Genomic DNA, 23,104 nt, shown 5'->3' on the forward strand with positions numbered 1-23,104 from the left:
GCTTACTACACAACATACACTTAGTATTACTTTCTTAGCTACAGTAATGTACATATCTCCCTGGCATATTACATAATTTATGCAGCAGCATACAGTGGTGCTATATGGCCAATATACCACGGCAAAGAGCTTTATCCAGGCACTCCGTGTTGTGTCGTGGTTAAGAACAGCCCTTAGCCATGGTATATTGTCCGTATACTACACCCACTCGGCAGCCTTATGAGAGAATATTTTACAGCAGACACCACAACTAAATTATTTATTCTCTCTGTGAGTCTGTCAAATCGAAAACCTTCATTAAAAGCATTGGGTGAAGGTAAATTAATCCACGAATACGAATATCATTTAAAATATATCTCACATGACATTTTCACGAATTCATTTTCACGAATTCATTTTCATGAACTTGATATTAGCGTGAAGCCCATTCAAAAACACTACGGAACTTTGATAGGGTATTTAGATTTTACAGAGATGACTGATGTTATAGTTATCCAATCGGAGATTACTGTGACAGTGGTGGCAAATCATCGACAAGTATTCTACTCACATTGGGCGAATGAGAACCGATCGAGTTCAACGTTACCAAACAGCAAAGAGGGAGGGGCTTCGAGTCGGGGCGCGAAGAGTTTGAGGAGAGAAGGAGCTGTAAAATGGCGAATCTTTAAAACTATAATGGTAGATACGTTTTAATATGATAAAAAAATTCAAACGTGTGACAATTTTGCGTCTAAATAATTAGCTATTCAACACGTCGCAACTATATTGGTGCGGGCGTCTGCTCATTCCTAAACCGGTTTATGGTAAACAAACAAAAAATCGTAAACAAAGCTTGTTTAGCTAGTTTGAGCCAAGTAGCTAGCTAACGTTAGCAACTGTTGTATCTGAAGTTAGCATTAGCCAGTTCATGTTCAACCAGATGAGAAATTTGCTAACTTCGTGACAACTATCTACTTAGTGTACATGGAGCAAGTGTCCCGTTCCAGCTATGGCTTTGCATAACTTAGTTTTTGTCATTGATGTGGATTATCGGCCATCAGGACACGTCAATGTGAAAAACCATCCACTGAAGCAGGGCATTCTCCGAATTCTGCTTCATTTCGGATATAAGTATGGATTCGAGATGGTGCGATGGGGTTACAAATTCTGTCAATCAAGAACTGGACGCAATGGTAACCTGATATCCAGGGGCTCTGATTTTAAAGAACTACGAGACAAAACTTTTGAAGACTTCGAGGTGGAGTTTCAATTAAAGTTTGATGCAAGTGAGAAGACAATCTCGGCTCAACCAAGGAATCAACCCACCAGCCCTGCTGCTTCCATACAGAATGCATTGAAAGAAGCTCTGTTGGACTTCCAATGGGACAGACCAGATATCACCTCTCCCACCAAATTGACATTGAGGCCCAGGAGAGGTCGAGCTGGTAAAGGAGGCCCTCCTCCACCAGAGGATGAATTGTCAAGCCTGGGGAGAAATGTGTTATTCCTCTTGTCAAGCTGTCCTCACTCCAGGGCAGATTTAGGAGAATATGTGTCCCTTGCTGGAATCCCTGCAGGTGTCAGTCACACAGATGTGTCCGACCGTATCCTACCCAAGGGACTCCATGAAATGTTGGTCCAACGTCAAGTTGTCCTTCACTGGGTGGACAGCACTTCATACGTCCAGGTAACTAGTAACAGTTGCTTTCAAATAACTGGACAAATGTCATTGGGAATCTGTTAAAAGACTTGCTGACCTGTCTTTCTCATTCCAGGTTATGAGAAGTGAGGAGCACTGGGTCTCAGATAGGCTTTCTGAGGTGTTGAGGGGGATGGGTGGTAGAGTGGTCCCCATGGACGCCCTGCTAAACCTGTGCTGTCCTCACAAGCCCTCCAGTGTTCAGTCCCCCGTAGAATCCCCTTCAGATGCCATTTTGGGGAGAGAGACCTTTCCACTCGACTCTAGCATGGGATACCTGTTGTCCTCAGAACGACTGTACCGCCTAGCGTTTCCTGTCCTGGGGGGAGTCCTGAGATGGGGGCAAGGTTTGTGACACATGGAAGTGAACTGTCATTTGGAAAATCTCCCTCTGAATCTCCCTCTGTCACTCTCATGACATAACAAAGCTATTATGCCTACACATGTTAACCAAATCACAATAAAAGGCCACACTTGTAAATCTTGTAGTAGTGAATAGTATCATCATTGATATAAGAGTACAACCATCTGGTTTCACATCAACATGCTGTATTTCCCCTGTGTGCTGTCTGTCATGTACTCAGGTGATGCTCCACAGAGCTGCAGTGTGACGTTGGAGCCGGTTGCCCTCAGACAGAGGTTTCTCCCAGCCCCCGTGGAGGTCTGTCTGAAAGGGGTCCTTCAGGGCTGGGATGCCCACTCCCTCACAGAGGCGTCCTCCTCGGAGTCCTGGGTGCTGCAGTGTTCCAACAACAACCACACAGACCAGGGCCAGCTACTAAGGGAGCTCTCTGCCCAGGCTCTTCACATGGTAAAGCTGCACCGTAGTGCCAATGTTGCCAGATTCTGTTGACACTTTCCAAATGGGAATAAAACCACCCAATATGGCAACAATGTGTAGGACATGGAAGTACTGTTGTCTTCCTAGTTGAGTTGTCAGTGTGTTGTGTTCAATTGGAAACGAGATGGTTTCATCTAAACTGAATCAAACATCTGTCTGTTGTCCACTACGCTATGTTCACAATGGTCCTGATGCTCCCAACAGATCAGACGAATAAGTATCAAAATTCAAAATTATTATTTTACTGTAATGTCAAAATGATCAATGTTTTTGGGGCTAATAACTAGTTTGTTGTCTCCACAGTTTGCAGAGGTGAGTGACGGAGGAGACTTGCCATGCTCGGCCTTCCTGTCTCCCCTCTCAGCCCTCACGGCTTTGCTCACTGTCTTTCGGCCCAGCGTCGCTTCCGGCTACCACACCCTGACCTTGGATGCCATCGCCCCAGCAGCGGCGGACACCTCCTCAGACCTGCCCGAGGTGGTCAGCAGTGTCCTGGGAGGGTTCTATGACATCATGGAGGGAGATGGAGGTTATGATTGGCTCGGTTTCCTCTGTCTTTATTATCCGCCTTGACATATCTGATATGACTAGTAACTAGTAGTTACAGTAGGGTCTGATATGACTAGTAACTAGTAGTTACAGTAGGGTCTGGGTCTGAGATGACTAGCGACTAGTAGTTACTGTAGGGTCCGAGATGACTAGTAACTAGTAGTTACAGTGGGGTCTGAGCTGACTAGCGACTCGTAGTTACAGTAGGGTCTGAGATGACTAGTAACTAGTAGTTACAGTAGGGTCTGAGCTGACTAGTAACTAGTAGTTACAGTGGGGTCTGAGATGACTAGTAACTAGTAGTTACAGTAGGGTCTGAGATGACTAGTAACTAGTAGTTACAGTAGGGTCTGATATGACTAGTAACTAGTAGTTACAGTAGGGTCTGAGCTGACTATTAACTAGTAGTTACAGTAGGGTCTGAGATGACTAGTAACTAGTAGTTACAGTAGGGTCTGAGATGACTAGTAACTAGTAGTTACAGTAGGGTCTGAGATGACTAGTAACTAGTAGTTACAGTAGGGTCTGAGATGACTAGTAACTAGTAGTTACTGTAGGGTCTGAGATGACTAGTAACTAGTAGTTACAGTAGGGTCTGAGATGACTAGTAACTAGTAGTTACAGTAGGGTCTGAGATGACTAGTAACTAGTAGTTACAGTAGGGTCTGATATGACTAGTAACTAGTAGTTACAGTAGGGTCTGGGTCTGAGATGACTAGTAACTAGTGGTTACAGTAGGGTCTGATATGACTAGTAACTAGTAGTTACAGTAGGATCTGATATGACTAGTAACTAGTAGTTACAGTAGGATCTGAGATGACTAGTAACTAGTAGTTACAGTAGGATCTGAGATGACTAGTAACTAGTAGTTACAGTGGGGTCTGAGATGACTAGTAACTAGTAGTTACTGTAGGGTCTGAGATGACTAGTAACTAGTAGTTACAGTAGGGTCTGATATGACTAGTAACTAGTAGTTACAGTAGGGTCTGGGTCTGAGATGACTAGTAACTAGTAGTTACAGTAGGATCTGAGATGACTAGTAACTAGTAGTTACAGTAGGGTCTGAGATGACTAGTAACTAGTAGTTACAGTAGGGTCTGAGATGACTAGTAACTAGTAGTTACAGTAGGGTCTGATATGACTAGTAACTAGTAGTTACAGTAGGGTCTGGGTCTGAGATGACTAGTAACTAGTAGTTACAGTAGGGTCTGATATGACTAGTAACTAGTAGTTACAGTTCGATCTGATATGACTAGTAACTAGTAGTTACAGTAGGATCTGAGATGACTAGTAACTAGTAGTTACAGTAGGGTCTGATATGACTAGTAACTAGTAGTTACAGTGGGGTCTGAGATGACTAGTAACTAGTAGTTACTGTAGGGTCTGAGATGACTAGTAACTAGTAGTTACAGTAGGGTCTGATATGACTAGTAACTAGTAGTTACAGTAGGGTCTGGGTCTGAGATGACTAGCAACTAGTAGTTACAGTAGGGTCTGAGATGACTAGTAACTAGTAGTTACAGTAGGGTCTGATATGACTAGTAACTAGTAGTTACAGTAGGGTCTGAGATGACTAGTAACTAGTAGTTACAGTAGGGTCTGAGATGACTAGTAACTAGTAGTTACATTAGGGTCTGAGATGACTAGTAACTAGTAGTTACAGTAGGGTCTGAGCTGACTAGTAACTAGTAGTTACAGTAGGGTCTGATATGACTAGTAACTAGTAGTTACAGTAGGGTCTGATATGACTAGTAACTAGTAGTTACAGTAGGGTCTGAGATGACTAGCGACTCGTAGTTACAGTAGGGTCTGAGATGACTAGTAACTAGTAGTTACAGTAGGATCTGAGCTGACTAGCGACTAGTAGTTACAGTGGGGTCTGAGACGACTCGCGGTGACGGTAGGGTCTGAGACGACTCGCGGTGACGGTAGGGTCTGAGACGACTCGCGGTGACGGTAGGGTCTGAGACGACTCGCGGTGACGGTAGGGTCTGAGACGACTCGCGGTGACGGTAGGGTCTGAGACGACTCGCGGTGACGGTAGGGTCTGAGACGACTCGCGGTGATTGTAGGGTCTGAGCGATAGCTCCACCTTGCTTCTGTGGCATTGCTGTCACCTTAATTGTCTGACCTTTTCTTACCTTTTATATCAAATTGAGTTTTCAGTTCAATTACAGATCTCCAGAAAATGATTCACTCAATTAGTTTATTGGTGCAGTGTTATCGTAAGAGACTGAGTATTGTCCTTCCTCCACAGCTCCTCGAGTTGAGCCCCAGGTTCCTGACTGGGCACAGCAGGAGCTCAGCCATTGGTCCAGCCCACTGACCGCTGGGTTGGTGGAGGGCTGGTTCCCGCATGCTGACCAATCAGGAGTCAGCTCCCACTTAATGGAGTCAATGAGGTATGATTTGCCCTTTTTAACGTTATGTCTGTAATTATGTGTAGTTGAAACGTCACAATTTCTTAATATTAAATATAATGTCATTAGAACACTGTCGCCTAGTTTTTAAATACATAGATATCTAGGGCCAAATTACAATTTCCCGGTGGTTAGTGTCTTTCTTACACATATATAAAAGTTGCAGCTGAACTGCTTTATCATGACCTTTAAACTATTATTGACTATGTCAATGTCCGTGTGTGTGTGTGTGTGTGTGTGTGTGTGTGTGTGTGTGTGTGTGTGTGTCCAGGCTGCTCCATGCGGTGCCAGAGGGTGAAACCGAGGGTCAGGAAGAGGAGCTGTCGGGCCCCCAGCAGGACTTGGTCATCAGCCTGGCAGAACTCTACCAGAGAATGACCTCCCAGTCCCACAGCGACAAGACGGGGAAGAAACGTAAGGAAACGCCACAGACCCTACTGGCTGCATATCCCCCTCCCCCCTCCCTCATATCTTTCAAGACCCCCCCCCCCCAAGTGTCAGTGACTTCTGTTTGTATTTTAGAAATGTCTCAATATATTTTTATACTCATCAGCAAGCGTTTCGTGTTTGAACAGATGGCTTTAGATTATTCTGTGATACGGCAGCGGTGTAGCAGCTCATAACCTACAATGACGAGACACTTGTTATCGTGTTGTTCTTCCCCTGCTGAGTGTCTGTCAACATCTCTCCTGCCGCCAGCAGGGGGCGCCCAGCGCACGCCGGTGAGGCAGAAGATGAAGACTATGAGCCGCTCACTGCAGATGCTGAACGTGGCCCGTCTGAATGTCAAGGCCCAGAAAAGCCAGGCTGGAGAGACTGAGGTGGGGGCGCCGGGGGCCGAGGGCTGCAGGGGACAGGAGAGGCTAGGGAAAAGACGCTCAGGAAACAGGGCCAAGACTGGACCCCACGCCCAACGTAAGTGTCTTGTCTGTCTGGCCCAACGTAAGTGTCTTGTCTGTCTGGCCCAACGCAAGTGTCTTGTCTGTCTGGCCCAACGCAAGTGTCTTGTCTGTCTGGCCCAACGCAAGTGTCTTGTCTGTCTGGCCCAACGCAAGTGTCTTGTCTGTCTGGCCCAACGCAAGTGTCTTGTCTGTCTGGCCCAACGCAAGTGTCTTGTCTGTCTGGCCCAACGCAAGTGTCTTGTCTGTCTGGCCCAACGCAAGTGTCTTGTCTGTCTGGCCCAACGCAAGTGTCTTGTCTGTCTGGCCCAACGCAAGTGTCTTGTCTGTCTGGCCCAACGCAAGTGTCTTGTCTGTCTGGCCCAACGCAAGTGTCTTGTCTGTCTGGCCCAACGCAAGTGTCTTGTCTGTCTGGCCCAATGCAAGTGTCTTGTCTGTCTGGCCCAACGCAAGTGTCTTGTCTGTCTGTTTGACCCCCACCAGAACAACAGGGATATATATCTTAAGTGTTCTGCTCCACAAAGGGCTCACCCATAGTCTCAGCATGGTTCAGATTCAGCTTTTAATGGTCAAATGATTGATAAGAGGCCTATTCTCATAATTGTTAGACAACGGAATGAAGATGGGTGTATTCAAGAGTGATTACAGAGCATTCAAATAAAACATTTTACTTTTATAGAATAGAGTTGGTTCTTTGTGTTCTATGTAGCATAGGGAATCATGCCAGCACTGTACTTTCTGTTTATCTTCAATGAATGTTCTGAACATCCCACCAGTTAATAACTGTCACAAACTTCCATTTCTACTCTCCTGTCAGACTTCGAGAGCGAGGCCGAGCTGCTGTCCCACCTGAAGGCCGGCTATGAGAAGACGGTGTCTGAGAGAGACTCCTCCCTCCTCACTGAGGCCCAGCACCACCTCTCTGCTGTCAAGATGTTCCTGGGGCCCAATCCAGACCTGGGGGTAAGACAGACCTGGGGGTAAGACAGACCTGGGGGTAAGACAGACCTGGGGGTAAGACAGACCTGGAGGTAAGACGTTCCAGGGGCCCAACCCAGACCTGGGGGTAAGACGTTCCAGGGGCCCAACCCAAACCTGGGGGTAAGACAGACCTGGGGGTAAGACAGACCTGGGGGTAAGACAGACCTGGGGGTAAGACAGACCTGGGTGTAAGACAGACCTGGGTGTAAGACAGACCTGGGGGTAAGACAGACCTGGGGGTAAGACGTTCCAGGGGCCCAACCCAGACCTGGGGGTAAGACAGACCTGGGGGTAAGACAGACCTGGGGCCCAACCCAGACCTGGGGGTAAGACGTTCCAGGGGCCCAACCCAGACCTGGGGGTAAGACAGACCTGGGGGTAAGACAGACCTGGGGGTAAGACGTTCCAGGGGCCCAACCCAAACCTGGGGGTAAGACGTTCCAGGGGCCCAACCCAGACCTGGGGATAAGACAGACCTGGGGATAAGACAGACCTGGGGGTAAACAGACCTGGGGGTAAGACAGACCTGGGGGTAAGACGTTCCAGGGGCCCAACCCAGACCTGGGGGTAAGACAGACCTGGGGGTAAGACAGACCTGGGGCCCAACCCAGACCTGGGGGTAAGACGTTCCAGGGGCCCAACCCAGACCTGGGGATAAGACAGACCTGGGGATAAGACAGACCTGGGGGTAAACAGACCTGGGGGTAAGACAGACCTGGGGGTAAGACATTCCAGGGGCCCAACCCAGACCTGGGGGTAAGACGTTCCAGGGGCCCAACCCAGACCTGGGGGTAAGACGTTCCAGGGGCCCAACCCAGACCTGGGGGTAAGAAAGACGTAGAGAAGAAAATACCTAGTGGACAGGTTCTGTTTGAAAATCCTGAAGGTCACTATCTCTTCTCCCCTTGATGTAAAAAAGCTAATTTGATGTAATACCTGACTTGACGTGATAAACGGCTAATGTGATGTAATACCTGACTTGACAGGATAAACGGCTAATGTGATGTAATACCTGACTTGACGTGATAAACGGCTAATGTGAATGCAAGGTAGGTTTGGGCGAATATTAGGATACCGAGTGGCGTAGCGGTCTAAGGCACTGCATCTCGGTGCAAAAGGCGTCACTACAGTCCCTGGTTCGAATCCAGGCTGTATCACATCCGGGCCGTGATTGGGAGTCCCATAGGGCGGTGCACAATTGGCCCTGCGTCACCGGGGTAGGCCGTCGTCGTAAATAAGAATTTGTTCTTAACTTAATTGCCTAGTTAAATAAAGGTTCGCATACACTAAAACTGATTTATCGCGATATTTAACAAGTTTGATGATATGTAAATGCAGATATCGGCCAACCCTAATGCAAGAGTTCCTCTTCTTTACGTTCACGTATTCCGTTGGAATACGTCTGACTTCACTCTTTCTCTCTGCCCGGCAGGTGCAGGTCTGGCTCTTCGTCCAACAGAACCTGCTTAAGTCCAGCAAGTCTATCCGCCAGCTTTACAGCAACGCTCCTGACGCCGACAGCAAACTCAGAGAGTAAGTAGTGACTGTTAAACATAGTAGTCTCTGGCTTCAAAATATAATTAATATTAAATTGAACAGCAGCTTATGGTCTTCACCGATAAGTGTGATTTAAATGGAGGATTGTTTTCATCAAGCGCCGAACCGACTGAAACAGACTACCTGGGCTGGTCCAATAAGAAACGCTCGCTTTTGGTTTCATAATGTTTTACTACGGTTTTCTCTACTGAACACGACCAATTACTAAGACTGATATGTCTCTCTAAGGTGCCAGCTACAGGCGGTTCTCAGGTTGGAGATGTGTCGACTCCTCCCCTCTGAGCAGCAGGCCGACACACCGGATGTGGAGCAGACAGTGGAGGAGGTAGGAAATGACTAATTTGTAGCCACCTCCACAACCCCACATATTACTTCCTCCTACCTGAATCCAAACAAAACAGAGTCATTTGACAGGCTTTAATTTCTCCTTCCCTCTACCCAGGTGGCTGACATGTTGAGGATTATCTCTCTAACCAAAGACCCGGTGTACCTGGCCAAGTTCCTGCAAGATGAGGTCCTCCCTGTGTGAGTTTCTTCTCTGTGAAATCGGACTCAACTTTAGGGGTTGAATCCAGATTAAGGAGATGAGGAAAATACATCTACATAAAGTTACAATAAAAATAGTGCTATAATTAAGCAATAAGGCCCGAGGGGGTGTGGTATATGGCCAATATACCACGGCTAAGGGCTGTTCTTAGGCACGACACATTGCGGAGTGCCTGGATACAGCCCTTAGCCGTGGTATATATTGGCCATATACCACAAACCCCCAAGGTGCCTTATTCCTATTATAAACTGGTTACCAATGTAATTACAGTAGTAAAAATAAGTTTTGTCATACCGTGGTATATGGTCTCGTATACCCTGGCTGTCAGCCTATCAAAAAGAAAAATACAGGTGAAGAACAATGACATAATGAACCGGTTTCCACCAACAGAAACACTCCTTTTACTGTATTCACCAACAGAAAGGATTGGCCACTCCCTCATGACTTCCTAATCTTGCCATGAAAAGGTTTATCTAAACTAGGCTGCACCGACTCAACCAAACTGAAGCCCACATTTCACTCCCATGGAACTCCATATTTGTAGGCAGGGCTCGAACCACCCAGTTTATAAAAAGTTAGAATAAATGGTGTTATGGGCTGTCAGGTTCCTGACGGCCATCCCTAGGGTCCTAGCAGACGTATACCACAGCCTGGGAACCCAGCTACCCGCCGCCCTCTCAGCCGTGCTGCCCTCTGACTTCTTCAGCGACGAGTCCGTGACCAAGGACAGTGTCTCTTCCTCCTCTCCTCCCCTCTCCACGGCCCTCAGCATGGCCTCCGACTGCAGGGAGCGGCTACAGGAGCTCCGCGACCGCTCCGCCAGCAAGAGGAGGTGAGTTACCTGGGGCCAGAGGCTTTATCTGCTGTGGTGTGGATGTGATACAATGACCGTTCCAAGTTGTCTGTTGTTAGTACACTTTCATATAGCCCTCTTTACATTTACATTTTAGCAGACGCTCTTTTCCAGAGCGACTTACAGTAGTGAATGCATACATTTCATAAATGTTTTTCTCCGTACTGGTCCCCCGTGGGAATCGAACCCACAACCCTTGCGTTGCAAACACCATGCTCTACCAACTGAGCCACACGGGACCTTTAACTCACCCGTTAGTACACTTTCATATAGCCCTCTTTAACTCACCTCTGTGTTTGAGGAGTGGGAGGCTGACTCGCCATCGCAGCATGACTGAAGCATCCCAGAGTCTACAGATAGAGGTGCCCAGGAAGTCCACCAGAGCGGTGAGCTAAGATGGGATACATTTATTTTATTCTACCACAGCTGTAAAGTCCAGTAAAATAGGGCCTCGGTCACTGGGTCTTTGTAACATTGATCTTTTGTTACTCTCGTCTGAATGGATGTACAGTATGAACTTACTAATCACCCAAATCTTGATCTCTCTGTCTCTGTGTTGTATGAACAGGCCAAGCCAAAGCTCTGTGTTGCTGTGGAGAAACCAGCCGCTGAACCACCCCCAAAGCAGGCTGCACAAGGTAATTTCCTCCAACTCTGTTAGATCAATAAACTCCTTGTCTCATACACTCAGATTCAGAGTCGCATGTACACGGTTGCAGGTGTAATTGCAGGGTACAGTGAAAATCTTAGAATGTCCATAGAGGAAACAGCAGGTAAGGTAAGTGACTGTTGAGGGTGTGGGGGGGGGAGAGAGAATGTCCATAGGGGAAGCAGCAGGTAAGGTAAGTGACTGTTGAGGGTGTGGGGGGAGAGAGAATGTCCATAGGGGAAGCAGCAGGTAAGGTAAGTGACTGTTGAGGGTGTGGGGGGAGAGAGAATGTCCATAGGGGAAGCAGCGGGTAAGGTAAGTGACTGTTGAGGGTGTGGGGGGAGAGAGAATGTCCATAGGGGAAGCAGCGGGTAAGGTAAAAGTGACTGTTGAGGGTGTGGGGGGGGAGAGAATGTCCATAGGGGAAGCAGCAGGTAAGGTAAGTGACTGTTGAGGGTGTGGGGAGAGAGAGAATGTCCATAGGGGAAGCAGCAGGTAAGGTAAGTGACTGTTGAGGGTGTGGGGAGAGAGAGAATGTCCATAGGGGAAGCAGCAGGTAAGGTAAGTGACTGTTGAGGGTGTGGGGGGAGAGAGAATGTCCATAGGGGAAGCAGCGGGTAAGGTAAGTGACTGTTGAGGGTGTGGGGGGAGAGAGAATGTCCATAGGGGAAGCAGCGGGTAAGGTAAGTGACTGTTGAGGGTGTGGGGGGAGAGAGAATGTCCATAGGGGAAGCAGCGGGTAAGGTAAAAGTGACTGTTGAGGGTGTGGGGGGGGGGAGAGAATGTCCATAGGGGAAGCAGCAGGTAAGGTAAGTGACTGTTGAGGGTGTGGGGAGAGAGAGAATGTCCATAGGGGAAGCAGCAGGTAAGGTAAGTGACTGTTGAGGGTGTGGGGGGGGGGGGAGAATGTCCATAGGGGAAGCAGCAGGTAAGGTAAGTGACTGTTGAGGGTGTGGGGGGAGAGAGAATGTCCATAGGGGGAAGCAGCAGGAGGGTGGAACAGGTAGCTGACTAGTGGTGGCTATTCAGCAGCCTGATGGTCTGAGGGTAGAAGCTATTGGCCAGTCTGACAGTTCTTGTCATGATGCTCCTGTACTGCGGGTGATTGAAGCGGGGAGAACAGGGCATGGCTCGGGTGGCTGAAGTCCCTGATGATCTTCTTGGGCCTGCCCTAGGTGTCCTGTAGGGCAGGCAGCCATCTTGTGCTGTGATTGTCCAATTTTAATACCACCTTTATTTGGTCCACAGAAATCACAAAGGTCCGGAGGAACTTGTTCAACCAGGAGACTATGTCCCCTTCCAAGAAGGCCAAGATGCCCAGGAGTCGGTCTGTCTCGGCCGTGGAGGGACTGAAGCGTAAAGGTCCCCAGGCGACAGAAGGTGGTGGTAACAACACTGTGTTCCATGATAGTTCAACGTTCCAAGAGCTCAGTAACAAAGGTTTTGTTAGCACCTGGGACTTACAGAGGAAATCTGCCCTTTCAGATCGACATTCCCTCCTGACCAAAAAGGTGACGGAGACGCCCCTTCATAAGCAGGTGTCCAACCGTCTGCTGCACAGGCAACAGATGGGCAGGTGAGTCCAACATGTTTTATTTTTTTAATCCTGATTATAAACGATATACTTAAATATATATAGACAGAACTAAAATATGAAGCTAACATGTAAAGTGTTGGTCCTATGTTTCATGAGCTGAAATAGAAGAGCCCAGAAATGTTCCATACATGTTGTGCACAAATTTGTTTAGATCCCTGTTAGTATTTCTCCTTTGCCAAGATAATCCATCCACCTGACAGGTGTGCCATATCAAGAAGCTGACTAAACAGCATGATCATTACACAGGTGCACCTTGTGCTGGGGGCAATAAAAGGCCACTAACACAATGCCACAGATGTCTAAAGTTTTGAGGAAGCGTGCAATTGGCATGCTGACTGCAGGAATGTCCACCAGAGCTGATGCCAGAGACTTAAAGGTTAATTTCTCTACCATCTACCGTAACCACGCCAGCTCAGGACCTCCACAACCGGCTTCTTCACCTGTGGCATCGTCTGAGACTAGCCACCTGGACAGCTGATGAAACTGGGTTTGAACAACCAATTTCTGCACAAACTGTCCGGAATGGTTTCAGGGAAGCTCATCTGTGTGCTCATCGTCCTCACCAGGGTCTTGACCTGACTGCAGTTCGGCGTCGTAACCGACTTCAGTGGGCAAATGCTCACCTCCAATGGCCACTGGCACCCTGGAGAAGTGTGCTCTTCATGGATGAATCCCGGTTTCAACTGTATCGGGCAGATGGCAGACAGCGTGTATGGCATCGTGTGAGCGAGCGGTTTGCTGATGTCAACGTTGTGAACAGTGTTCACAACGAGGTAGAGGTGGGGTTATGGTATGGACAGGCATAAGCTACGGACAATAACACAATTGCATTTTATCAATGCCAATTTGAATCCACAGAGATACTGTGACGAGATCCTGAGGCCCATGGTCGTGCCATTCATCCACCCGCCATCACATCATGTTTCAGCATGATGATGCACAGCCCCATGTCGCAAGGATCACAGGTACACAATTCCTGGAAGCTGAAAATGTCCCAGTTCTTCCATGGCCTGCATCCTTACCAGGCATGTCACCCATTTTGAGCATATTTGGGATGCTCTGGATCGAAGTGTACGACAGCGTGTTCTGGTTCCCAACACTATACAGCAACTTCTTACAGCCATTTGAAGAGGAGTTGGACAACGTTCCTTAAGCCACAATCTTGATCAACTCTATATGAAAGATGTCACGCTGCATGAGGCAAATGAGGCTCACACCAGATATTGACTTGGTTTTCTTATCCTTTTTTTAAAAGGTATCTGAAACCAATAGATGCATTTCTGTATTGCCCCTGTCATGTGAAATCCATAGATTAGGGCCTAATGAATTTATTTCAAAAGAACTGATTTCCTTATATGACCTTTAACTCGGTAAATATTTTGAAATTGTTGCAGGGTGTGTTTTATATTTTTGTGTATATTTCCACAGAATGAGGTTGGAATAATTATTTGAAATTATAAAAATGAGAATGCCTTTTTAGTGTAAGCTGTTTGAAAAGACTACCTGAAATGACTGCATGTTTTGTTGGGATGGTGTTTTGGCATGCCTGGGTCCATAGACCAGGCGGTAAATTAGTTAATAGACCAATAAGAAAGAGTTTCAAACCTCTCTGCCGATAACAGCTAGTTTTCCCCTCTCCACTCAGACCACTTCTAGTAAAATTATGTTTTGAGAAATTGCTAAGAAGCAATTTTTGTTTCTTTTTGACCATTTTAATTTAAAACAATAACAGTAAACAAAAATATTTGTTACACAGAAATTATTTGATATTGAGATTACAAGAGGGGAAAAAACTGCTTTTAATATTGAGTAGTATGAATTAACTAGTGTTGATTGACACATTAATATTAGTTAATACGAGTTATTCATATATGAAAAAATGGAGTCTTGCATCGTTGGCAGTGCAAATGGCTCATAATTTGCCTTGTTGTATTAGTTTTAACATTTTTATTTGTTTAGGAGAAGTTATTACTGTAACTGAATTGGTAGCAGTACATTGTGGGGACGATAGTGGATATGTGAAATGTCCTGTCTGTTTGATTTGTCAGGAGGTCTGTCCCGACAGACGAGTGCATCGTTGAGGAGTCGCCAGTGAAGCCTCTAGAAGGTCAGTGACTGGTGCTAAGAGTCTACATGAAACAGTCAATGTCATGTGCACATTTCTGAGATGCTCATTAACGTTTTTAATATCAACCACATCAACAATGTAATTGTATAGGTTGATAAATAGTCAGGGGTTTTAATAGTTTTTAAAATGACAATATTAAAGACATGAAAAATTATATTTATAACAGACTTGAGGAGGAGTCCAAGATTGGAGAAGTTTGCCAGGAGACATTCCAGCTTCTACTCAAGCTCCCAGCCTCGTTCCCGCAACCTGGACAAAGCTCTCTCCTCTCAGCTCCCGCTCAGTGACAGCAAAATAGGTAGGTGGACTAAACACCATTATTTCAGGTGTATCTGTATAGTTACCATCGTTCAATATTCTGTGTAGTCTTTCAGCTGACACATATTAACATCATTGTTCATTCAATTTCTGTAGGTGCGGTAAACCTGCGGTCAGTACGGTCTCCGGTTCGTCTTCTGTTTGAAGCCACACAGTCCAGGTCCAGCTGGAGGCACTTGTCTAACTCTGATGTCTTCCAGGTAACTACTTCATCTCGTTGAACATCTTCAGTTGTCATGCAGTGCATTCTGAAAGTATTCAGACCCCTTTTTCACTTTTTCCATATTTTGTTACGTCACAGCCTTATTCTAAAATGGATAAAAACATATTTTTAATCCTCATCAATCTACACACAATTCCCCCCTTCATAAATTAGACATTTTTGCACCTTTTTTATAAAAAAACAACATAAATACATTATTTACATAAGTATTCAGACCCTTTGCTATGTACTTTGTTTTTATTATGGATCCCCATTAGCTGCTGCCAAGGCAGCAACTACTGTTCCTGAGGTCCGGCAAAATTAAGGCAGTTATACAATTTTAAAAACATAAGGAGACTCAAAATTGAGCTCAGGTGTATCCTGTTTCCATTGGTCATTCTTGAGATGCTTCTATGATTTGGAAAGGTACACACCTGTCTATATAAGGTCCCACAGTTGACAGTGCATGTCAGAGCAAAAAAACAAGCCATGAGGTCGAAGGAGTTGTCCATAGAGCTCCGAGACAGGATTGTGTTGAGGCACAGATCTGGTGGAAGGGTACCTAAACATTAAGACCCCAAGAACACAGTGGCCTCCATCAAATGGAATAAGTTTGGAACCACCAGAACTCTTCCTAGAGCTGGCCGTGCAGCCAAACTGAGCAATCGTAGGAGAAGGGCCTTGGTCAGAGAGCTCTGACAGAGCTCCAGAGTTCCTCTGTGGAGATGGGGAAAAACTTCCAGAAGGACAACCATCTCTGCAGCACTCTACCAATCAGGCCTTTATGGTAGAGTAGCCAGACAGAAGCCACTCCTCAGTAAAAGGCACATGACAGCCTGCTTGGAGTTTGCCAAACGGCACCTAAAGGACTCTGGCCGTGAGAAATAAGATTCTCTGGTCTGATGAAACCAATATTGAACTATTTGGCCTGAATGCCAATGCCTGGCACCGCTCATCACCTGGCCAATACCATACCTACGGTGAAGCATGGTGGTGGCAGCATCATGCTGTGGGGATGTTTTTCAGCTGCAGGGACTGGGAGACTAGTCAGTATCGAGGGGAAAGATGAACGGAGCGAAGAACAGAGAGATCCTTGGTGATAACCTGCTCAGGACCTCAGACTGGGGCGAAGGTTCACCTTCCAACAGGACAACAACCCAAAGCACACAGCCAAGACAACTAAGGAGTGGCTTTGGGACAAGTCTCTGAATGTCCTTGCGTGGCCCAGCCATAGCCCGGACTTGAACCCGATTTTGAAAATCTCTGGAGAGACCGGAAAATAGCTGTGCAGTGATGCTCCCCATCCAACCTGACAGAGCTTGAGAGGATCTGCAGAGAAGAATGGGAGAAACTCTCCAAATACAAGTGTGCCAAGCATGTAGCGTCATACCCAAGAAGGGTCTTAATACTTATGTAAAATGTCAGATTTTTTATACATTTATCAAAACAGTTTTTGCTTTGTCATTGTGGTATTATGTGTAGATTTCTTTTAAAAATATTTTTTTTTAAATCCATTTTAGAATAAGTCTGTAATGTGAAAAAGTGAAGGGGTCTGAGTAATTGCCGAATGCACTGTATTCCACAATTTTCTTCTCCCAAGCAAAGAATAGCAATACTGATCTTAATTTGCTATACTTATTGGAAATACTTGATTGGTTTTCCTTTTCAGAGTCCAAAGAATACTCCTACAAAGTCGCCTGGTAGACACTGTAGGTCTGCTAGAGGGAGCAAGACACCAAGAAGCCCTCAGACCCCCAGAACACCTAAGAACTTCAGGTCCTCCAGGCTCCAGAGTTACTCGGTCACAGACAGCCAGATGGCAGGGCCCTCTCACGGGCAGGGCGGCATGGCCCTGAGATCCCCAGCCAGGAGGAGCCTGGTGCTGGAGATGCCCCAAAAGGAGAGCCCTCTGAAGGGCATCCTGAGGACTCCGGTCAAGACATTACTGGGGCGTCTGTCTCCCATCGGCCCTCGCCTGCTCCAGAGCCCACCCTGTTCCAGAACGCCCAGGAAGCACGTCACCTGGTCCCCTTCTCCACAGAAACTTAGAGTCGCAGAGACTGACACACCCTTCAAGGTGCCTGAATCGCCTCACCTTTCCACACGACGCTCTCCAAGGCTGTTGATGAACACACCCGACAAGTTCTGCAGTCCGCTCAAGAGTCCCAGCAGCAAACAGGCGATATCTAAAACTCCAGAAAAAGTAGTACAGAGATTGCACAGAATTTCCCCCCAAGGATCTCTGTCCAGGATTCCGGAAAATTCTTCTGCAGGTGGCGTTGAGGTGATGCCAGAGAAAAGTGGACGTCAGAGGTCTTCCAAACGGCTTATCGGAAAGTTCAACACACCTGTTAAGGATGAGCAGGACCTCCCTGATCAGAAACACCACTCTTCTGGTTCCACACCACCTCCTGACCACCCACCCACTCCCACAACCCCCAGGAAATCTCTGAGCCCAGCCCACGGCATGCTCACACCGTCTGGAGGAACCCCTGTTGAAGAATCTCTCTCCATGCCTCCGCACCAAGGCATGCTCACACCGACGAAAAGGACCTCAGGATTGTCAAGGTCCGTAACGTCACCAAAGACTCTTGTCAAAACCCAACTGAATAAAACGACTGTTGTCACCACCTCTTCAGCGAAACGTTTGACCAGGACAAGCTCTGGCCAGGGTGTGCAAGCTAAAACCAGGCAGAACCTGATATCCCTGTCCAATGAGAGTTTAACTGTAGTAAAAGCCAGCACGGATCTTACGAGTAAGGAAACCAGTGACACCGTGTCCAGTGGAAATGTGCCGCTGGACTTTCACGAGAGGGAGCCGTCTTCCCAGGCCTTGGGGGGAGAGATGGGGGCCAGCTCGCAGCAACTTGACTCTTCCCAGTTCAGCACCACCTCCGAGGACGAGAGCATCGACATCTCCGAGGCCAAAGTGGTCATGACCCAAAACACTGACGGCCTCAAGATGAACATATCCTTCTCCAGGAAACCCTCAAAGACCGACGACCAAGTCTTCCAGTTCACCGGAGCCTCTACCAAACAGCCAATACCCGCAGAAACCAGTAAACCTGGGAGAAGCTACGGTTTCCGCCAGACCCCTGACCGCCAGCAGAGGGAGGCGGCAGTCCGTTGGGGGTACTCCACTGAACCATCTCGGTTCTCCACCCCCAGGACTTCAGGAACAAGTCGCAAGAAGGAGCTCGTCACCCCGAACCCCCTAACATACAAAGTGGAGCTGGAGATGCAAGCGTCGGGGCTGCCCAAGCTTAAGTTAAAGCGCATGGACTCTTTCAATGCTGGGGATGGGGCTGCAGGGTCTCCGACTCCCACTGGCAGTATGAACCTCCCCCACACGGACAGCCCTCTCGCGCTCTGCTCCAAACACAGAGACCCCGGTCACGTTTCGCCATCGCTATGCACTCCCGCCAAGGGCACTCCGGGGAAAGGGGGCTTCCAGACATACATCTGCCAGTCCTACACCCCCACGCGCCACCCCGCAGGGACCATGTCCCCCCTGGGCACAGCTGAGCTCATCCCCCTGACCCCGTCCCCCCAGAGCATGGGGAGGTCCACCCCAGAGAGCCTCAACAGCTGGCCCCGCAAGAAGAGGGCTCGGCCTGGTGTGGTGGGGGGCAAGCAGCGGGGACTGAAGGAGGAGCACCTACTAGAGGGGCTGGAGATGTTGGACGAGGCAGAGCTGGAGGGAATCTACAGACTGAAGGAGACTGACGCACTACTACTGGCTCCCACGTACAGCCAGGTTACCAGGTCCTCCTCTGGTAAGAGAGCAGGCTCTCCCCTGGACCAGCTGGAGGACATGGAATGGATGGAGAACCAGGTTCAGCAGGCTGAAGGTGCCGAGCCTCTGAAAGATGAAGAATCCGTCTTGGCCACTGGAACTGTTCACTGTGAGTTTTTATTAATTGAATTTATTCATATGATTCCTCTAATGGTAAACTTTTCATCTGTTTATTGATTAGCAATAGTTGATTTTTGTTTGTTGGTTTGATTATCTTCAGCAGTGGTAACACCCCCGAGCTCTAAGGTGAGGAAGCCAGTGTCTGCCAGTGGGATTCTAGCCCTCACTCAGTCGCCCATGTTATTCAAGGGGAAGGCAGGTTCTGCCACCAAGAGATCTCATCATTTTATAGGTGAGATTATGCTCAGACTTATTTTGCTTGTATGTATGTTTATTATTCTACAACCACTGTTTAGTTTAGTTCGTAATATCTCAGCTAGGAATTTTCAAATATGCCATTTTAGTTCAGAAAAGGCTAAATGATGTGTGAAGAAATGTACATCTGATTGTCTTTTAGATGAAGCCCATTCTCAGAAGAAGATTGAGTTTGAGTTGGAGCGCTCTCCCTTCAGCCAGCCCCCCAGGCGGTCAACTACAAGAAACACCTACAGTAGGAAGAGACTGCTGGACTGACCTGGACTGTCCTGGCCTGGAATAGCCTGGACTAGCCTGGAATAGCCTGGACTGACCCAGCAAGTCACCCTGTCAGACTTCTTTCAACCCAGCAACAGTTTTGTAAGGTATTCTTTAAACAGGGGGCCCTGTTGATTATTTCATATGAAGCCTCAGAAAAAAGTTCTGCCACAACCTGTCCCAAGAGAACATCTTTGAACACTTTTTGGATTTTTCTCCAACCCTGGGTTGATGGCTGGTTCCTTTGGTTTGGGATGTGTATGACAGAAGTACTTTCTTGCGATATTTGTGACTCTATAAGGTCAAATACAAACACGTTTTTTTTTTTTCTCTCTCTTTGGATCAAAAGCGTTATTTGAACTATATTACAATCAATTCACATCATGAACGTTTAAGAGATTTATGGTTCTTAATGTTTATTTATTGGATAGTTTGTTGGTTGATTTTTTTTTTTGGTCACCAATACTACTTTTTCGTAAAAGGGAAGATATGTACATATGTTTATATATTGAAATTATTTTGTAAATAAAAGCTTAACTCTTAAATAAAGCAATTAACATTCCTAATTTGACTGTTTTTAAAACAAATGATTTGTACTGTATTATTTGTATACCAAGATTAGTAAAGTTACCCATAACTGGGCTGAAATGGACACCTGCTCGTCGAACATCTCATTCCAAAATCAAGGGCATTAATATGGAGTTGGTCCCCCCCCCCCTTTGCTGCTATAACAGTCTCCACTCTTCTGGGACGGATTTTCACTAGATGTTGGAACATTGCTGCGGGGACTTGCTTCCAATTCAGCCATGCGCATTAGTGAGGTCGGGCACTGCTATTGGGCAATTAGGGCTGGCTCGCAGTCTGTGTTTCAAGTTCTTCCACACCAATCTCGACAAACCATTTCTGTATGGACCTCGCTTTGTGAATGGGGACATTGTCATGCTGAAACAGGAAAGGGCCTTCCCCAAACTGTTGCCACAAAGTTGTAAACACAGAATTGTCTTGAATGTCATTGTATGCTGTTGCGTTAAGATTTCCCTTCACTGGAACTAAGGGTCTAGCCCGAACCACGAAAATCAGACAGACCATTATTCCTCCTCCACCAGACTTTACAGTTGGCACTATGCATTGGGACAGGTAGCATTCTTCTGGCATCCGTCAAACCTAGATTCGTCCATTGGACTGCCAGATGGCGAAGCGTGATTCATCACTCCAGAGAACCCAGAGTCCAATGGCGGCGAGCTTTACACCACTCCAGCATTGCACATGGTGATCTTAGGCATGGAAAGCAATTTCATGAAGCTCCCGACGAACAGTCCTTGCGCTGACGTTGCTTCTAGAGGCAGTTTGGATCTTGGTAGTGAGTTTTGCAACCAAGGACAGGCAATTTTTACCTACTAAGTGCTTCAGCACTCGGCGGTCCCGTTCTGTGAGCTTGTGTGGCCTACCACTTCTCGGGTTGAGCCGTTGTTGCTCCTAGATGTTTCCACTTCACAATAACAGCACTTACAGTTGACCGGAGAAGCTCGAGCAGGACAGAAATTTAACGAAGGGTAGGTGCCTATGACGGTGCCATGTTGAAAGTCACTGAGCTCTTCAGTACGGGCCATTCTACTGCCAATGTTCGTGTATGGAAATTGCATGGCTTTGTGCTCAATTTTATACACCTGTCAGAATTAGGTATGGCTGAAATAGCCAAATCCACTCATTTGAAGTGGTGTCCACATACTTTTGGCCATAGTGTAATCGTTTTATCTTTAAATATCAATATTTCTAGATTGTTTGTGGTAGATTTTATATTTTAAAGTATTTTAAATTCCTTTTCACAAAACAATATAAAATAGTTAACCATATATAAGATATTAAAGTTATTTGAATTAAATAAAATGAAAAACTAATACCACAATTATTAGTGTTTATTAAAAATATATAAGTAACGTTCTTTATCGTTAGAATCCCCCCCAATGTTCAATGTTCACTGAATGTTCAGTATGTGACTGACAAGGTATCAAGTCTGGGTTGTTTACACTATTCGAGATTTGTGCTAGCCTAGTTGGCTGAAGGTAAGGCCACACTGAGATGCATGAACTTGGATGAAATCAAAAATGACATGGGGATAGACCTACATCATTATCTACTTTTTTTTCAGATTAATTGCATACTTAACAAAGGCGGACATATTGTGTGTTTTTGCATAAACAATCACGTTAGTTGTTATTCATCCAGCAACCGATGACTTCCATTGAAAAAACTATTGGCTCAATACAGATTCAAAATACATACAAAATTGGCTCAATACAGGCTCAATACAGACGCAAAATCTCACTGTTGTGGCCATAATCAAAAACCTAGGCGTTAGCTCTGGGAACTAAAATTAGTCATTAGTTTTCTGGCACGAGTACTCATGCAAGTCATTGTGCAAACTAGATTGGTTATAGTTGAAATAGGAAGTTAACATACACCTTAGTCAAATACATTTAAACTCAGTTTTTCACAATTCCTGACATTTAATCCTAGTAAAAATTCCTTGTCTTAGGTTAGTTAGGATCACCACTTTATTTGAAGAATGTGAAATGTCAGAATATTAGTAGAGAGAATTATTTATTTCAGCTTTTATTTCTTTCATCACATTCCCAGTGGGTCAGAAGTTTACCTACACTCAGTTAGTATTTGGTAGCATTGTCTTTAAATTGTTTAACTTGGGTCAAACGTGCACTTTTCGCACCAAAGTACGTTCATCTCTAGGAGACAGAACGCATCTCCGGTACGACGGCTGCGTGGTCCCATGGTGTTTATACACTGCTCAAAGAAATAAAGGGAACACTAAAACAACACATCCTAGATCTGAATGAATGAAATAATCTTAATAAATACTTTTTTCTTTACATAGTTGAATGTGCTGACAACAAAATCACACAAAAATAATCAATGGAAATCCAATTTATCAACCCATGGAGGTCTGGATTTGGAGTCACTCAAAATTAAAGTGGAAAACCACACTACAGGCTGATCCAACTTTGATGTAATGTCCTTTAAAACAAGTCAAAATAAGGCTCAGTAGTGTGTGTGGCCTCCACGTACCTGTATGACCTCCCTACAATGCCTGGGCATGCTCCTGATGAGGTGGCGGATGGTCTCCTGAGGGATCTCCTCCCAGACCTGGACTAAAGCATCCGCCAACTCCTGGACAGTCTGTGGTGCAACGTGGCGTTGGTGGATGGAGCGAGACATGATGTCCCAGATGTGCTCAATTGGATTCAGGTCTGGGGAACGGGCGGGCCAGTCCATAGCATCAATGCCTTCCTCTTGCAGGAACTGCTGACACATTCCAGCCACATGAGGTCCAGCATTGTCTTGCATTAGGAGGAACCCAGGGCCAACCGCACCAGCATATGGTCTCACAAGGGGTCTGAGGATCTCATCTCGGTACCTAATGGCAGTCAGGCTACCTCTGGC

General features: G+C 46.4%; 1 protein-coding gene across 5 annotated transcripts; it reads left to right on the plus strand.

The window, feature by feature from the left end:
- Positions 1 to 592: 592 nt before the first annotated feature.
- LOC115192841 (TopBP1-interacting, checkpoint, and replication regulator) lies at positions 593 to 20,235 on the plus strand. 5 transcript variants are annotated; one of them, XM_029751726.1, is made up of 22 exons: positions 593 to 1,666; positions 1,755 to 2,025; positions 2,263 to 2,489; positions 2,823 to 3,048; positions 5,326 to 5,470; positions 5,760 to 5,902; positions 6,188 to 6,403; positions 7,205 to 7,350; positions 8,801 to 8,901; positions 9,154 to 9,250; positions 9,368 to 9,450; positions 10,077 to 10,304; positions 10,627 to 10,711; positions 10,894 to 10,963; positions 12,223 to 12,357; positions 12,460 to 12,550; positions 14,620 to 14,678; positions 14,866 to 14,997; positions 15,114 to 15,217; positions 16,889 to 19,124; positions 19,236 to 19,367; positions 19,533 to 20,235. In XM_029751726.1, exons 1-22 carry the CDS (start codon positions 989 to 991, stop codon positions 19,646 to 19,648), a joined length of 5,721 nt encoding a protein of 1,906 aa, XP_029607586.1. In that variant the 5' UTR covers positions 593 to 988; the 3' UTR covers positions 19,649 to 20,235. The 5 variants fall into 5 exon arrangements, with proteins under 5 accessions (XP_029607586.1, XP_029607591.1, XP_029607587.1 ...); XM_029751731.1 differs by having other exon boundaries at positions 19,239 to 19,367; XM_029751727.1 differs by having other exon boundaries at positions 12,223 to 12,354.
- The last annotated feature ends 2,869 nt before the right edge of the window (positions 20,236 to 23,104 follow it).

Source organism: Salmo trutta, chromosome 4 (genome assembly GCF_901001165.1).
Source record: "Salmo trutta chromosome 4, fSalTru1.1, whole genome shotgun sequence".
Lineage (NCBI taxonomy): Eukaryota > Metazoa > Chordata > Actinopteri > Salmoniformes > Salmonidae > Salmo > Salmo trutta.

Excerpts from the sequence above, each read along its gene's own strand:
- LOC115192841 (XM_029751726.1), top strand. The coding sequence starts at position 989 with ATGGCTTTGCATAACTTAGTTTTTGTCATTGATGTGGATTATCGGCCA. Across the intron at positions 1,667-1,754 it reads ACAGCACTTCATACGTCCAG|GTTATGAGAAGTGAGGAGCA; the intron begins GTAACTAGTAAC and ends TTCTCATTCCAG. Across the intron at positions 12,551-14,619 it reads CACAGGCAACAGATGGGCAG|GAGGTCTGTCCCGACAGACG; the intron begins GTGAGTCCAACA and ends TTGATTTGTCAG.